At 40.2% G+C, this 18,658-nt stretch overlaps 1 protein-coding gene across 2 annotated transcripts in view; it reads right to left on the reverse strand.

Annotated features, from left to right (window-relative positions):
• Positions 1-6,039: 6,039 nt before the first annotated feature.
• The window catches only part of arfgef2 (ADP-ribosylation factor guanine nucleotide-exchange factor 2 (brefeldin A-inhibited)), a 29,914-nt gene continuing 17,295 nt past the window's right edge, over positions 6,040-18,658 (reverse strand). Inside the window, exons 26-39 of one of the 2 annotated variants that reach the window (XM_037773099.1) lie at positions 17,180-17,331; positions 16,855-17,027; positions 16,227-16,387; positions 15,951-16,081; positions 15,304-15,433; positions 14,988-15,123; positions 13,714-13,852; positions 13,435-13,492; positions 13,127-13,235; positions 12,783-12,922; positions 12,410-12,587; positions 11,267-11,405; positions 10,001-10,118; positions 6,040-7,742 (exon numbers count right to left, since the gene is read on the reverse strand). In XM_037773099.1, the coding sequence (XP_037629027.1) occupies positions 7,578-7,742; positions 10,001-10,118; positions 11,267-11,405; positions 12,410-12,587; positions 12,783-12,922; positions 13,127-13,235; positions 13,435-13,492; positions 13,714-13,852; positions 14,988-15,123; positions 15,304-15,433; positions 15,951-16,081; positions 16,227-16,387; positions 16,855-17,027; positions 17,180-17,331 (1,929 nt within the window). In that variant the 3' untranslated portion in view covers positions 6,040-7,577. The remainder of the gene's footprint in view (positions 7,743-10,000; positions 10,119-11,266; positions 11,406-12,409; positions 12,588-12,782; positions 12,923-13,126; positions 13,236-13,434; positions 13,493-13,713; positions 13,853-14,987; positions 15,124-15,303; positions 15,434-15,950; positions 16,082-16,226; positions 16,388-16,854; positions 17,028-17,179; positions 17,332-18,658) is intronic. The other variant, XM_037773100.1, reaches the window with a different exon arrangement.

Here is an 18,658-nt window from a genome sequence, read left to right on the forward strand (position 1 = left end):
TTCACAGAGGTCCGGATATCTGGAGCACCGTCATATCGAGAGTGATGATGGCCTTTAAACCCAGGAGGACTATGATAAAACTAACTCAACCTGATACCAGAATGGTTCCTGTTCTACATTACAACATAACAAACCATGTGAGGAACAATAACAGAAACCGATGTAATAATAATAATTATTATTATTATGTTTCCATTCTGTGTACATAATTAGTGCTGGGATGTATGTCACTCTTTGTTCACTTTTTTATCTGACAGAGCTTATTTTCTTTATTACATTAATTAAAATATAAATGAAACGACCGTCTCTTTTCTAGCCTTTTTCAGTTCAATTCAACTATGTGCCTTTTTTTTCTGCTTTATTCAACTAACATTTTGGTATTCAATTCCAATTGAGTCTAATTTACAGTGTAAAGTATTAGTGTGTATTACAGTCTAATCTCTTTTTTTATTGTATTATCTTTTTTAGCACCTATGGGATTGTCACAATCTAATTTCGTTGTACTACACAATGATAATAAAGGGCTTGAATCTTGAATTCCAATTTAGTGTACTTTACAGTGGGATGAACGGGCTTTTTATATTGTATTATCTTTTATATTTATATTGCACTATCTCTTTTTTATTGTATTACCCTTTTTTAGCACCTATGGGATTGTCACAATCTAATTTAATTGTACTACACGATGACAATAAAGGGCTTGAATCTTGAATCTTGAATTCCAATTTAGTGTAATTTACAGTGGGATGAACTGGCTTTTTATATTGTATTATCTTTTATATTTATATTGCACTATCTCTTTTTTATTGTATTATCTTTTTTAGCACCTATGGGATTGTCACAATCTAATTTAATTGTACTACACGATGATAATAAAGGGCTTGAATCTTGAATCTTGAATTCCAATTTAGTCTAATTTACAGTGTAAAGTATTAGTGTGTATTACAGTCTAATCTCTTTTTTTATTGTATTATCTTTTTTAGCACCTATGGGATTGTCACAATCTAATTTAATTGTACTACACAATGATAATAAAGGGCTTGAATCTTGAATCTTGAATCTTGAATTCTAATTTAGTCTAATTCACAATGGGGATGAACGGGGTTTAGTCGGAGCCCCTGAAGGCAGCACAGGCCATTCCCATCCTCCTGTCATGAAGCACTGTGAGGAGAAGAGACCTTTAATCACAACGCATACAGACACCTCTCTCTCTCTCTCTCTCTCTGCGGGCACCACCCTGTGTCCTCAGCTCTAAATACACTTCACCACACCAGCAATCATTACTAAACTAATTCTTGAGGACGCATTAGAGACACAGACACAGCTCCGACACACTGAAGGCAGCAGCTCTGAACATGCAGGCTTTCTGAAGATGGCTGTCACACACACACACGCACACACACACACACACACACACACACACACAGTGGACTCACACATTCGTTGACTGTAAACCCAGAAAATCATTTACTACAGTTTCTCTGCGTCAAACAGGATTAGATTAGAGGGTGAAAAGCAGGAAACACAACGCAGGTTTACGTGTTTCTTCCACATCTTGTCGACCTCCTTCTTCCTCTGTGTAGCCGGATCCAGAGAGGAGAAGCCGCCCTCCCTCTCTCTCTCTCTCTCTCTCTCTCTACCAGCATCTATCTCTTATTATCCACCAACACAACCACCGCACTCATCAGCAGCACGTTAAACTCTTACTTGTAGGGTGGTCTCCATTAAATCACGTCTGGTGGCTCACAATCCAGACCCCGGCAGGAGGAGTAGTCCTATCCGTCATAGCTAGTCCTGTCTGGCTGGCTAACGCCGACGGAGATCTCCTAGCCAGCTACTGGCTGACACAGATCCGCCCACACAGCGCGACGTCCTCTGCGTAACTCTCCAGCACCTCCAGCACCACGCGCAGCCTCTCTGTGTCCAGGCCTCCAGGCCGGAGTCCCAGAGAGGAGAGACAGTTTCAACCAGGAGAGATGTAGCTCGTCCTCTGACCAGAGAGTCCTCTCCTGACTGGGATATAATATAGAGTGATATATAGTGACACATTTTAGATGTTTTAAAAGCTTTAATTTTGAAATTCTCCATCAGAATGTCCTGATGTTCTCTGAGTGACACTCTGAGGTTGTCTACTGTCATCCTGACAACCTGAAGTGAAATTAGTCTGTGATAGTGGACAGTTTCCCTTTCATTCTAATCTTAATTTAGAGTGAAGATAGCACATATATGAGATGTTTTAAAGGCTTTAATTTTGAAATTCTACATCAGGATGTCCTGATACTGACTGAGTGATACTCTGAGGTGGTCTACTTTTATTCTGAAGTGAGATTAGTCTGTGATAGTGGACAGTTTACCTTTTTTTTTTAATCTGAATTTAAAGGGAAGATAGTTCAAATATGAGAATTTCAAAAGCTTTAATTTTGAAATTCTCCATCAGAATGTCCTGATGTTCCCTGAGTGAGACTGAGGTTGTCTACTGTCATCCTGTCAACCTGAAGTGACATTAGTCTGTGATAGTGGACAGTTTCCCTTTCATTCTAATCTTAATTTAGAGGGAAGATAGCACATATTTGAGATTTTTTAAAGGCTTTAATTTTGGAAATCTACATCAGGATGTCCTAATATTCTCTGAGTGACACTTCAGGTTGTCTACTAACAACCTGAATTTACATAAGTGTGTGATAGTGGACAGTTTCCCTTTCATTCTAATCTTAATTTAGAGGGAAGAGAGCCCATATATGAGATGTTTTAAAGGCTTTAATTTTGAAATTCTACATCAGAATGTCCTGATACTGTCTGAGTGATACTCTGAGGTGGTCTACTTTTATTCTGAAGTGAGATTAGTCTGTGATAGTGGACAGTTTCCCTTTCATTCTAATCTGAATTTAAAGGGAAGATAGCTCAAATATGAGAATTTAAAAAGCTTTAATTTTGAAATTCTCCATCAGAATGTCCTGATGTTCTCTGAGTGACACTCTGAGGTTGTCTTCTGTCAACCTGAAGTGACATTAGTCTGTGATAGTGGACAGTTTTCTTTTCATTCTAATCTTAATTTAGAGGGAAGATAGCCCATATATGAGATTTTTTAAAGGCTTTAATTTTGGAAATCTACATCAGGATGTCCTAATATTCTCTGAGTGACACTTCAGGTTGTCTACTAACAACCTGAATTTACATAAGTGTGTGATAGTGGACAGTTTCCCTTTCATTCTAATCTTAATTTAGAGGGAAGATAGCACATATTTTAGATTTTTTAAAGGCTTTAATTTTGAAATTCTACGTCAGGATGTCCTAATATTCTCTGAGTGACACTTCAGGTTGACAGTAGACAACCTGAAGTGTCACTCATTAGTCTGTGATAGTGGACAGTTTCCTTTTAATTCTAATCTGAATGAGTGAAGATAGCCCATATATGAGATGTTTTAAAGGCTTTAATTTTGAAATTCTACATCAGGATGTCCTGATACTGACTGAGTGATACTCTGAGGTGGTCTACTTTTATTCTGAAGTGAGATTAGTCTGTGATAATGGACAGTTTACCTTTCATTCTAATCTGAATTTAAAGGGAAGATAGCTCAAATATGAGAATTTAAAAAGCTTTAATTTTGAAATTCTCCATCAGAATGTCCTGATGTTCTCTGAGTGACACTCTGAGGTTGTCTTCTGTCAACCTGAAGTGACATTAGTCTGTGATAGTGGACAGTTTTCTTTTCATTCTAATCTTAATTTAGAGGGAAGATAGCACATATTTGAGATTTTTTAAAGGCTTTAATTTTGGAAATCTACATCAGGATGTCCTAATATTCTCTGAGTGACACTTCAGGTTGTCTACTAACAACCTGAATTTACATAAGTGTGTGATAGTGGACAGTTTCCCTTTCATTCTAATCTGAATTTAGAGGGAAGAGAGCCCATATATGAGATGTTTTAAAGGCTTTAATTTTGAAATTCTACATCAGGATGTCCTGATACTGTCTGAGTGATACTCTGAGGTGGTCTACTTTTATTCTGAAGTGAGATTAGTCTGTGATAATGGACAGTTTCCCTTTCATTCTAATCTGAATTTAAAGGGAAGATAGCTCAAATATGAGAATTTAAAAAGCTTTAATTTTGAAATTCTCCATCAGAATGTCCTGATGTTCTCTGAGTGACACTCTGAGGTTGTCTTCTGTCAACCTGAAGTGACATTAGTCTGTGATAGTGGACAGTTTCCCTTTCATTCTAATCTTAATTTAGAGGGAAGATAGCACATATTTGAGATTTTTTAAAGGCTTTAATTTTGGAAATCTACATCAGGATGTCCTAATATTCTCTGAGTGACACTTCAGGTTGTCTACTAACAACCTGAATTTACATAAGTGTGTGATAGTGGACAGTTTCCCTTTCAGTCTAATCTTAATTTAGAGGGAAGATAGCACATATTTGAGATTTTTTAAAGGCTTTAATTTTGGAAATCTACATCAGGATGTCCTAATATTCTCTGAGTGACACTTCAGGTTGTCTACTAACAACCTGAATTTACATAAGTGTGTGATAGTGGACAGTTTCCCTTTCATTCTAATCTTAATTTAGAGGGAAGATAGCACATATTTTAGATTTTTTAAAGGCATTCATTTTTAAATTCTACATCAGGATGTCCTGATACTGTCTGAGTAATACTCTGAGGAGGTCTACTATTATTCTGAAGTGAAATTAATCTGTAATAGTGAACAGTTTCCTTTAATCAATTCTATCTATCTACTGTAATTTTAGAAGTCAGATCAGTCTTTGGAAATGTATTCTTTAGTTTGACTAAGTATTTACACAATTGGAATAATGGTTTTCTCTGAACTACATTTTGTGGAGGCGGTTGTTTTTCTTTTTAAATTATCATTAATAGCATTTAGTATTTCATATGTATTCATTTGATATGTTTAATTATTCATTCATTCATTCATTTATTATTGTTGGGCCCGGTCTGACCCGGTTCTGACCCGCTTCGTGAGTTTAGTTGCTAGTTGTTAGTATCTAGTTGCTGGTTGAACTGGGCTCCATGCAGCAGCTGTTAGGGGGCAGCTCTCAGCTTTACTAGCCACAACAAAGGATGTGAGAGGTCTCCATGGTAACCTTTGTTACCCCAAAAAATGTAGCCCGCTTCAGGCACCCTACCAGCTAGAGCACAGCGCCACCCTGTGGACACCTTTATATAGAAACACCCTACTGCGCTTGCATATATGTGTATGTATGTATATATATATATATACAGTATATATATATGTATTTATAAATTTATTTTATTTTATTGTTTTTAATTGAATTGAATTTTTTACTCGTGTATATTCTTTTTACTTATCTATTTTTTGTATATAATAAATTCAAGATGCTTATTGTCACGCCAGTTATACAGATACAATCGTGTGAAATGCTTTTTGCTGGGAAGCTCCATTCAAATAACAAGTCATATTACAATTATAAAAGCAAATACTTTGTACAGGGCATATTAAGAACATATACATTAAGAACATATACAGTATATACAGCATGAGATATATTTTTGTGTGAGAAGGTGTCGTATGAATTATCTATTTAAACGTCTGATGTTTTTCCTGTATCTGTACTGGCTTATTTTATATCAATATTAGGTTTGTTAAGTTTCTTTGTACCGAGAATGTTATTACTGGGGACGTTTGTGAATGTTTGTTCTGTTGTTTCAAAATGAACAAAAAAACAATAAATATAATATTGAAAAAAAATAAATTACTTATTTTAAATACAAATGTGAGGGTCAGTGAGGTTAAAGAGCTACGTCTCAACTCAGGTTAAAGTCTGGCAAACATGCAGGGCTCAAACTGGCTTTATAATGCCCTTGAGCAAATCGTTTGTCTCATAATAGCAGGAACAGCACAGGTGTGACTACGAATATTAATCACGGCTCCATTCTGTGAAGCTATAGCAGCCTGTGTACACATTACCATGCACACCCTGGACCTGTCATTAAAAAAACAGCAACAAGTGAGAAAGCTCTATTAAGCACTTTAAAACTGAATCAATACTCACTTAGAGTGGATCAGAATTCAGATTTATTGATTACTTCACCAAATGTTTGGAAGATTACATCACAATATTATGTATAGAACCGTATAGCACTTTCATTTCTATGTATCTTACATTGAAAACTTTACAGTCTGCTTTTTTCATTTACTGTATACATATATATATTTATATATTCCCTAGCTTTAGGGAAGAAAAAGTAGACATCCATAGTTGCGAGGGAAGGAATGCTTCTCAAAAAATATTTAAATGCACTTTAAATAATTACATACATCCTTCTTTTTAAAAAAAAGGCATGGAATAAACTGCGAAGGATCCAGAGAACTCCAGTATCTCTGAACCTTTCTGTGGTTGAACTCTTACTGTTGAATGTGACACAACACTGATGGGCCTTCCGACCATCCAGAGCGAGCTGATGCACCCTGGGTGGTGTTAATACATGAGCATACTGTCGGTAACAGATGTGCAAAAGAGAGAGAGGGAACTAGACAACCACTGTGTCACTTTATAGGGCCAACTGATGGATTAGAGGCGTTTTTATGAGCCAGCTGTAATTCTAAAGCCAGGACGAGTTGACTCCATGTTGAGTCCCTCACTGTAAGGCTCACTGGGTCAACACTCTAAAGGAATGCATGGCAGAGGGAAGCAGCCAGTCCATCAATCAACCTTTCATTGTAAACCAGCAATCATCCTGAAAATGAATCATAAAACAAATTAAAGCAAGTGAGCAAAAATAAATAAGTAAAATCTCATTGACAAGGAGTTGTAAAGACGACAGGACGGTTGTGTCCCAGAGAGCAGACGTCACAAACAAAGCTGCAGTAGAGATGCTTTTTCACCTGCAGCTGAGCGCTTCAGTGTCTTTAACAGCCTGCTACTGAATAACACAGACAACAAGAGGGAACATAGACATTAAAGTGACAAACAATGCTTTGGGATGGGCATCGATACGTGAGGGGTTCAGATATTACAACATGTTTTGATTAGATCACCAAACTCACAATAAGGGCGACACTGATGGTGTCATCATCATCTTCTAACAGGCACAGGTGGCCGAGAGATTCTTCGCGAAACGGCAAATGTTAAAGTTCATCGAATTCAATGGTATCGTTCATTTGCTTTCAGCATGTAGATATACTTCTTTTGTTAAGTATTAAAAAAACAAAACAAACCATCAAAATCAGGTACAATATCAATAAATTATTTGTTTACAGTTCTTTTCTTGTCATTTGTCACACTTTGAGATGAGAGTCGGGGGGGGCGAGGGGGGGGGATGATGAATGACGACATTCAGCAGAGAGGTCTGCTGGTCACAGTGCTGTTCATCCCCGAGAGAAAGAAGGGAGGAAGGACAGGGTGAAGACGTTTTCTGCAGGCTGAGAACACTTTAATGCAGACTCCTGAACTGAGACAGAAAAGCTACAGTCTGTCACCCTTCTGAAATCTGTCGCAGTCCAAAAGAAGGGGGAAAAGTCTCCTATGTGTCCACCTGTGATCAATGTCCGCCCTCATCTCCAGTTCTCCATCCGTCCCTCCACCCGCTCAGTCTAGGATGCGGGAGTTCGGGCGGGCGTCCCCTCGGGGGCAGCGATGTGGAAGACGGAGCCGATGCGCAGGAAGAAGCGCCTGAGGACGGCCCGCAGCTCTGGGATCAGGTCAAACTGCATCATTTCACACAGGTGGGGGTAGTAGCAGGAAGCGTGGGGCTTGAACTGGAAGTGAGAAAATGTAAATTAGCACCATGATTCAACCCAGTGACGTAGTGTATGTGCTTTAATCCGTGCTGAGATGTAACCATTGTATTTGGACCTATTGAGAGTATACAGGACAGAGAGAGGACGGGCGGTTGCTGCTGGGTTGTGTGGGCGCTGCTGGGAGGCCAAAGAGTTCACAGCAGGGCGGTTAATTAATGCGTCCTGAGGCCATTTCGGTCTTCACTTATGCATGTTTGTTGCTGCTTTTAAGGGCAATTTCATTGAATTACGAAATTGCAAGTAAACACAATTTGTAGAACCAAGATTTGTTTTTAGAAAACTTTCCCAAAACTCACAGCAGGCCTTGCACAAGAGACTGGTGCCGGCCAGTCCACTTTAACAATACTGTTATCATTTTTTGTTGATGCAGTGGTCAGTGTGGTATTGGCATTTTCTCCTAAAGCTGGCTGCATGGCGCCAACATTTCCTATTGCTTCAGGTTGCATGCTGGGTTGTTTTCTAACTAAAAACTTCTATAGTTTTGCTCTAAAATGCCCTGGAAATAAACCCTGAGTCATGGGCTGCTATGACTCATCAGTGACTCATGCACTCACACAGAGAGTGCATGAGTCACTGGTGAAATCTCACAACAGGGTTTGTAATCACAAAAAATATGAAATAAATAAAAAAAGTAAATATTAAAAGGATCACATACATTTGATCAACTCCCCGTGGTATTATCTTATATTTGAGATCCTGGTTCGGATTTCATCACAGTTGGAGCTCCATAATGTTTGAAAATACAGGTTTGAGTCAACTACTAATGTTACTATCACATCATTCAAATCCCTCCTCAAAACCCACCTGTTTAAACTGGCCTACTCTCTATAGTACTCATCAGCACCCATCATACGTGTCTGTACAAATATGTGTAATGGCAATTTTCATATCTGCAGTTTAACACTGTACCTTTAGATAATCTCAGGGCCTCACATGTTCAACTTGGTCACCATAGGACAGTGACCTGACATTTTAGGTCTCTGTAACTGCAAACAACAGATTGCTGAAATACTTGTTATGTCTTGTGATGCTCTGTTGTCTGCTGTGTGCTGACGCATTGATATACTTTCTATCCTTCTCTTCTTTTCTTCTTTGCACTTATCTTCGTGTTATGCTTTAAATGTATAAATACTGACTACTCTTTGTATTCGGGGCTCACTTGCCACAGTCCACAACAGGTGGCTGTTCTCGTGAGTCCATCTGCAGATGCTTTAGTTATTAATGTATGCCTTTTTATTAAATTCACTGGAAGACAAGTTGTTACGTTGGTTTGTGTCTTGTTTTAACAGAAACTGCCACCACATATGTCTCTGTCATGTCCTGTTGTTTTTATTTGTTTTATCTGTCTATGTTTAAATTGATCCTTGTAAGGTGTCCCTTGGGTGTCCAGAAAGGCGCCACTAAATAAAATGTATTATTATTATTATTACTAATGTTAAGTTGGAAGAATACTCTGTGTGTCATAGACTGTATATAAAGATGGACGACATGACAGCTCCCCAAAAGTGAAGCCAAAACATCTGGATCGTCCCCTGGTGGCTGGCTGCAGTGTAGGTCATGAACCACGCCCCCTCCGTCTTATACATTTTCCGAAAGATGGTTTCTGTCATTTTAGGTAGCTCTTATCATGCTGATGTTTGTTCAAGTGTTCATTTATCTCTTAAGTCTGGTTTTAATTACTTATTTGATGCTATAAAAAGGGGGTGAGACGTCATGATCGACAGCTGTGATTGACAGCTGCTCTGAGTGAAGTAGTCGCAGCCGGAGGCTCTGAATTGTACGAGAGAGGAGATGTAACTTTAACGTTCCATAACCGCCACCAGTCTGTGTAAAAGAACATGGGTCTATATGGGTCAGTTTCATCATATGGTTAGTTGTTGTGTCTTTCTAGCCAAACATAGCAGCTAGGTGGCTAACGCTAACAAGCCGCTGCCGTGCTCGGCTTGGGATTGGCTCGGGCGGGTGTGTGGGCAGAACCTTGATACCGCGGCTCCACCGCCCGATCACTAATGCGTAGACTCTGAAGATGGCAGCTCCTGTATCCGGGATATTTAGGCTTCACTTCTGTACAATGGGAGGAAGTGGAGGCGCGTTGACCATCTATATCTACAGTCTATTTCTATGGAGTGTGTGTGTGTTTGTGTGTGTGTGTGTGTGTGTGTGTGTGTGTGTGTGTGTGTGTGTGTGTCTGTGTGTGTGTGTGAGTGTGTTCCTGCCTTGTTATCGGGCAGCCGTAGCGTCCTGGTGAGCAGCAGCATCAGCAGGCTGTTCCAAGCCTCTCTGTGGCTCTCTGAGGTCAGACTGATGAAGTAGGCCAGAGCTTCACTACAAACCCTGAGAGAGACCACCAACACACACATATACACACACACACACACACACACACACACACGCACACACAGAGGATTATGACCAACACAACACTGATGTATCTGAAGTGGTTGGTCTGTACCAGAGCTACTACAGTACAATTATCATTATTATTATTATTGTTATGATAGAAGTGCAGACCAAAACCAGTTATTTAATGATTAACACCACACATACGTACTCTCTTGATGTAATACATGAGTCAACTGCCCGGTGCAGCTGCTCAGTGAAAAACACAAGGTGATTTGTACCAGGCTCTGGCAATATCTTCTACAAAATACACACACAGTGTACAGTTCATAAATATATAATGAGTTATGAGCCATGTGTCAAAACAGCTCAGTCAACACGGAACAAACACCAGCGCTGCACTTCTCTGCAGCAGACACAGTGGGTGCTTATTTATCTAAGGTTCAACGTTTAACCAGACAATAACAAACTGGTCACACGTTGGAGTCGTGGAGATCTACGGTTTGTTTTTCTGTCAGTTAGATTGGTAAAAAAAGAAACACATTTTAAAGGATAAATCTGCTGATATTATATATTATATATATAATATATAATATATAAATATATAGATTATAAATATAATCTATATATATATATATATATATATATATATAAAATATATAATATATAATATATATAATATATATATATAATATATATATATATACACACCCCGATCAGCCATAACATTAGGTCAGCATGGGCATCCTGACCGGTCTTGGCTACGCAGCCACATACGCAACAAACTGTGATGTACTGTGTGTTCTGACACCTTTCTATTGGAACCAGCATTAACTTTTTCAGCATTTGAGCTACAGTAGCTCTTCTATTGGATCGGACAACACGGCCAGTCTTCGCTCCCCACGTGCATCAATGAGCCTCGGGTCTGACCCTGTTGCCTGTTAACCGGTTTTCCTTTCTTGGACCACTTTTGGTAGGTCCTGACCACTGCAGACCGGGAACATGCCACAAGAGCTGCAGTTCTGGAGATGCTCTGACCCAGTCTGATCAATGTTATTCACTTTACCTGTCAGTGGTCTTAATGTTATGGCTGATTGGTGTATATATATGAGCCCCAAACCACCGCCGTGTGTTGTACTCACAGCAGCAGACGTGTCTGGATGTCAGGCCATGAGTTCTGCAGCTGAAGGTCAGAGTACATCCTGAATAAGATCCTCAGGCTGCAAGCCAGACTGCTGGTCTCCTGCTTCAACAAGTTGGGCTTGGACTTCCCTTTAAAGCCTGAGAGGCAAAAGAGAGACAACCATTGGTCAACAACAACAACAGAGGGCTTTGCATGGCTTAGTGGTTAAGACTAAAACCTTATGAATATATCAGTACCAACTGTGTCATACTAGCTTGTCATGAAGGAGGTTAAATAACGGTCCAAACTTGCACTAAATATTGTAGAGGAAAAACTGTCATGGGCATTTTCAAAGGGGTCCCTTGACCTCTGACCTCCAGATATGTAAATGTAAATGGGTTCTATGGTTACCCACGAGTCTCCCCTTTACAGACATGCCCACTTTATAATAATCACATGCAGTTTGGGGCAAGTCAGTCGAGTCAGCACACTGACACACTGACAGCTGTTGATGCATGTTGGGCTGCAGTTTGCCATGTTATGGTTTGAGCATATTTCTACGCTAAATGTAGTACCTGTGAGGGTTCCTGGACAATATGTGTCATTGTTTTGTGTTGTTAATTGATTTACAATAATAAATATATACATAAAAGCATATTTTCACATTTAAATACTTGACAAATCTCTATTTAAGGTACATTTTGAACAGATAAAAAATGTGCAATTAATTTGAGATTAATCATGAACAATCATGTGTTTAATTGCGATTAACTAATTTAATTGATTAACAGCCCTAGTTTTAAGACTATTAAGATATTTTCAGTGTGACTGGCCTAAATACTCAGAGCACAAAGAAAACATTCTCTCAGCAGAGAAGTCATCCAACAATTGAAAGTTTTCAGCAACAGAGTATTCTGCTGTACAGATTTTTATTTGCACTGAATTTAAGTTTTAGATGACTTTGTTAACAGTAATAACTTTAGAACTAGGACGCCTCAGTAAAGACCTTTTAAGGCGGTGAGATTAGACAATATATTTTAAGATGTTGTGAGGCTGTTTCATAACAGACTAACACATTCTACTGTATGTCACATACAGAGAGTGTAAAAGAGTTTAGTTTTATGAACTGGGTTATCATGGAGGACTTTTCCTTTCCATTTACCTGCCCTCCAGAGTGCTGTCCTCTGTTCGTTGTTGGAGTTGAAGTCCTTGGCGAAGGTGTGTGACTCCAGCAGACAATCCAGCAGCTTGAAGAGGTGTGCAGAGGTCATGTGTCGGTACATACCCTGCTCTGAACCCGCCTCGCCTCCCTCAGCCTCCGACTCTTCCAGAGCATCTCGCTGACGGGAAGGACAGATTTAGACAACTGTGACTAAAATTATCTGACCATTTAAGAATACACAGTGCTGATCTGACATTTGATCACTTCCCCATATAATTCAGATTAGTGAGCAGCATTTCAGAGAGGGTTTCAACTGTAACACTAAATTAATAAAAAGTTAGACTCTATCCATACAGTAGCTGTTGTAACTTACCTGAGCAGCAGCCATGTTCTCGGCATCCTCCTTCTTGCTGGTTGCTGGGTAAAACACGATGTTGTCTATGGTTTGGATTAGTTCAAGCTGTACCACGCATTTAATCAGCAGCCCTGCAAACAGCTTCTGGTCTGAAACTCCTGTAGAACAGAAAAACACAAGTGGTGAGGAGACATGAGCAGAAGACCAATCCATTACAGGGACAGTCAGCGACAAACATGTGATATAATAGACTCATTTATTTAGTTTTTATACATGCTGCCATTTCCATTTTTCAAACAGAGTTTCAGGTTGAATCTGAGTTTACAGTGTGTGTGTGTGTGTGTGTGCGTGTGTACACTCACTAGCATTGGACTTGCCCTTCCAGGTGTCGTCGCTGGACATCTGGCTGTGTCCTCTCTCAGACAGAGCTCTGTCATAGCTGCTCTGTGACACGCTGTCAAAATCAGCATCCTGGAGACCAACAGACATCATGGACGTTCACAGGTTAGTGTCATACTTCTGACACGGTGGTGAGGTCAGTAGTTATTAGTTTCACTGGTTAAAAGCAGCTTATCATGTTTCAGACCAAGTATGAAGCATCTGCTGAGCTGCTGTAGTACATACTGTAATTACTGTTAAAAGTTATACGAGTATTTGTTGATTTTCTTACAAAATGCTTGCCATCTGCAGTTTCCTCTTCCTGTCCAGCTGGTCGCCAAGTCAACAAACTGAAAAACAGATCAGAATAACTTACATCCTGTCACAGAAGCTCAATAACCTTTAACTACGTTAGCCTCAGTCTTTACTATTAACTTCCCTCTGAGGTGCTTTCTTTGACTAGACAACTGAATGAACGCCATCATCAAGACGTTCACGTGCGGTTTCATTAAAAAATGTTTAACTGATTGAATTGAAACTAGATTGAGTTCAGCAGCGGTTCAGGACTTACGCATGAGGGCTGGTGTTTTGGAAGATCTCCAGCATACAGGAACAGGTGATGTTCCAGACCTCGGGGCTGAACTTCTCCCCGTTCAGAATCACCAGGTTCTCCAGACAGTTTGTCCCCGACCGAGCCAGCTGCTCGTTGTCTGTAGGAGAAAGTTGAATGACTTCAAAGCACATCTGACACATACAAATACTGTGGACTTCACTGAGGTTCACGAGGTGATGGTCAGGGACTGAAAGCTTTGGAGAACAGGATCCAGTTACAGTTGCTGAATGTTTGGATTGTTATACTGTAATGAACGTAGATAGATTTTATAACAAAACATAAGGGCCAGCTGAGGGGCTACCTCTGGCTCTGAGAAGTGAAGCCAATGCTGAAGTACATTAAACCTGCATTCTCTCTACCAGCCAGCAGGGGGCGACTCCTCTGGTTGTATAGAAGTCTATGTGAAAATGAGCCTACTTCTCACTTGATTTATTACCTCAGTAAACATTATAAACATGAGTTTATGGTCTCAATCACTAGTTTCAAGTCTTCTTCAATACAGCATGATGTTCATTTAGTAAATTATGGTCCCATTTAGAGTCAAATAGACCATAAAGCAGGGGATGCTTTAGGGCGTGGCTACCTTGTGACTGACAAGTCGCTACCATGGCAACCTGTCAATCAGGATAGAAAAATGTTCATCTGTTTTAAGACTGTTTTTCCAAATTAAGCATTCACAATTAATATCACAATCAACATATATTATGGATGCATATTGTTAACCAAGCTAGCTAATTAGCACTTGCGTTAGCTGGTGACTTAGCGTTTGCTATGCTAACAGTACTTGGCCCGGGCCTCACTCTTCTCTAGCTGCACCGTCTCGTCCAAATATGGTCACTTCTGGCTCCAAAACGCCAAGATGCCAAACTAGAGGCTTCAAAACGGTAGTCCACAAACCAATGGGGGGGGGCAGTTATGTCTCTTTTAATAAGAGTAAACCATCTTAAATGATGTATGTGCTTTTAGTTAGTTACTAATGGTGAAGCAAATTGAGGCAGGTTTTTTTTTGTGAAACATATGTTCCCCCCAGTCATTTTTGTATAGTCCCTTACCGGTGTCCCTAAATACAAGCTAGCTTTTCAGCACAGCGCCAAAACATCTAGTTTGTTTAATTTAACATAGATTAGTGTGGGCGTACCTCTCTGCCTTATGAGCATTATTTGCTCTTTGTGTGGACAGGAGTATTACGAGTGTTTTCTGCTTTACCTGTCCACATGACATTGAACACCCACCTTGCCTGACACACCACTGCAGCTGCGTGAAAATGTCCGCCAGCAGGATTTCACTGAGCGGCTCATAAAACTGAGTGAACACGTCACAGATGGCATACAGAGCGTGGTTACATGTCGTCGTCATCCACTCGGTTTTCTGGAGGGCAAACGAGAGACAAGACGTTAGCAGATGTATGTGTACATACACTATTATTAACAGTTTAAGGTATTCTGGCTCTCCAAATCACAAAAGAGGAAATCCTTCAGATATTTAAGTGGCTTGTCAAAAACATAAAGAACCGTGGGACTTGACAGCCTGCTACCAGTGACCTCTGACCTCTGTCTGCTGCTCAGGGAGCTTCATGTTGTCAAAGATGCGGAAGACGATTCTGAAGAGGTCGTGCCACCAATGCTTCTCGAAGGTGAGACCGTAGCTCTTCATGATCTCGAACATGACCGTGAGACCTCTGTCAGAAACAAAAGACAAATCGTTGTTGCTTCACAGCTCTGCAACCAGCAAGAACAAAGAGGGCACACAGTATGGGATCACAAGCACTACAACATGAGTGAGAGGCTGCTATCCTGCTTCTTTCCACTGTACTGACTTAAAGGGTAACTTCAGGATTTTTTGGACAACATTATGGAAAGGACCCTACAGAGAAATAAAACCTTTTTCTACCTTTTGGTTCTCGTCTGTTTGTTATTGTGTAAAACCAAGTCTCACTCGTTAATTTCGTCATATTTCAATTTCATGCATAGCACTTTGTTGTTGTTGTTTTATATGCCATCTAGTTCATTTTAGTATATTTCTTTCTTCCTTGTTTTGTCTTTGCAACAAATCGGGGCAGGTAAAGCACAAGGGTAGACATGGAGGACACATCCCTGTAGCTGAAAAGTGTAGCTAGTGCTAAGTGGTGTGGGGGTTTAGTCACCACAGTGAAGTGAGAGTTTGAGCTGCACTCCATGCTGAACTGTTTTTTCTACCTGGTCCGGACATCCAGCTTGCAGCGGTTGATGATACAAGAGAGCTCAAACAGAATGGGAAACCAGCCACGAACCCACACCCGATCACCGGGGGCAACATTCATGTCATCACTGGTGTATTCCCTCAGGGCCTGGATGGGGGGACACATCAAAGTGTAATATTACATCATTAGTTTTTGAAGAAACCACATTAGTGCTGTTTGCAAATGATAGATAAATGCCATTATCTTATCACACAATTGCCATTTTATTGGAACCAGTATGGTCACAGCTCACCTGTGGTCTTTCTGAGACGTATTTAGCGCAGTGTCGTATGAGTCTGATGGCCTCCATGCTGGTGTCAGGAAAAGCTGCGTTGCAGACAAACTCTGACAGGCACTTCACTGCATCCTGGAACGAATCAATAGCAGCTGCAAAGTGCTGCTGGAAGGTGTTCACTAAGGGAAGAGTGATAGAGAGAGGGACAGAAAATAAGAAATCAAGAATCATTTGGTTGGTTTAGGAGATCTTAAAAAGGTACAAAAATACCAAAGTATTAATCGCTTTGTATTGCCAGTGTGTGAATGAATTAAAAACCTTTCCTGACTCGGTTGCCTTTAACAGCCTTTTGACTGATTTCTATGTAAAGGACTGTTTTTTTATAAGAAAATCCAAAGGATGTGACATTTATACGCACTTCCAAGTGCCATGCCTCTCTTCAGCTCCCCTACAGTGATAACATAACTTTATTCTAAATATGACCTTTCCTGTGATTAATTCTCACGTTCTTATAAAAGCTCAAGCAGGACCGTGGATCTGTCTCACTGTCAGCTGAGCAGTTTGACACAACACAACCTCTGTCACTGGTTTCTTTATAATGAGCCAAAATGGCTTGCTTGAGGAAAAAAGCCGCAGTCATACTCACTGACAATGTGTCCAGTGGTCTGGAAGGCCAGCTCCACTATGGTCTCGTCGTGGTCGGAGGCCGCCTGGTGAAACACTGAGAAGATGTTCTTCCAGCCTGAACGGATGTTGGCCGCCTGGGAGTTTACCATCTGAGCCACACACCTGATCACCATGTCTCTGATAGTGGGGGACCTGAGGGGAGGTGGGGGTGTTATTTTGTGCATCACTATTCCAGATCATTCTTACTTCCATGACCCTGTAGTTTTTTTTTTTACTATAAATATACATAGGCCAAAGAGAAAGTAGAGTCTCCCATTCCATCCGGCTATATTACAATATATTACCTGTTCTTCTTCATGATGTGCTCAAAAGGCCTGAGGAAGTCTTTCTGGAAGCGGAAATTGGCCAGCTCTCCTTTCTCCAAGAACTTCATGGAGAGCTGCCTCAGTGAATCCACAGCAAAGATGGCCACATCCTCATTGGGGTTACAGCCCACCTACAGGAAGACACAACCGTCATGAGTGGAGCTCAGCTGTGCATTACATTTACTCTGATTTACTAACAATAATCACCATGCATTGTTTCTTTCCAAGACAGTTTGGTCATTATGTGTACAGTAAGCCTATACTCTAATTTAATTAATCATTTATTGATTTTTTTTTGGCCACTTGGGGGCAACGCAGCAAGCTGTAAACACAACACTGACATATTCGGCTCGTTGGAGATGAACTGCGCCTCGCCTGGAAAGTAGACGAGATCAGGCGGCAGCAGCTGCGGTCAAGTCAGACAGTTTCTAGCTATTTCGAGCAGCCTTCACTGAATTTACAGGAAGTCACAAAAAAAGTGACTTCCTGTTAGATCCGATCTGTAGGCCACTGGTAGTTTTCAGACCATGTTGGGATTTATTTAGATTTGTTTGTAAATCTATGTGGAAATGTGCGTGTGTCTGGCATTGGATTCTATCCTTTATTATTTTTATGTCCGCCTTGTAAAGCACATAATGAGCACTCGTTTTAATAAGTGTTATATATAGATAACCTTCATTATTATAATAATTATTATTATCAACCACACAAGATGTGTTTGTTAACAGATGAAACCTTCATTGCACAACACGAGACTAATACAATCTAGTGTTAAATATTACAATACAAACACAGAAAGTTTGGATTTTCTAACTCTGTTGTCAAAACTAAGAGCCAGTCAGCTCTTTGATCAGGTGACAGCCAGACGTTTCCCATCATGCCCTTTGGTCTTGCAGTCGGTGGAGAGCAACTGCGGGGTGCCTGGCTCTAAAAACTGCGGCCGCCTCGATCTCGTGAGGTTATCGTTGCCCACGTGTGCATGACGTCAGATTAAGTCGGCATCAAGTCGGACACAAATCTAACCGGCATGCATTGCGCGGTGATCGGCGGTGATCGATTCTGCGCAGGCCTGGCTCATCTCAAACGAGCCTTAATGTTATCACCTTATATAGGTAATAACGGCAAACGTTAGAAAACATTCGTTTATGTACTCATCCAGCAGACATGAAGCAACATTAGCATTCATTTAGAGGTGTGTTTCTGGCCACTTGGTGAATGCAAGTCCAACATTCACTCTGACTAATTAAGGGTATAAAAGTGACAGTTTTAGTGCAATCTCTTTTTTGGGGTGGGGGATTTAACTTGTGTGTACAATCTTAGGAGAAAACCTTGGTACATTAAAATAAATGACAGGTAATGTTTTTTGTTTATATCTTACTTGCAATACTTGCAAGGGATTGTTTATATTCGTATTGTATATTTTATTCTTACGTTTTAGTTATTCTATTGTTATTTTTT

This window comes from Sebastes umbrosus, chromosome 6 (assembly GCF_015220745.1).
Source record: "Sebastes umbrosus isolate fSebUmb1 chromosome 6, fSebUmb1.pri, whole genome shotgun sequence".
Taxonomy (NCBI): domain Eukaryota; kingdom Metazoa; phylum Chordata; class Actinopteri; order Perciformes; family Sebastidae; genus Sebastes; species Sebastes umbrosus.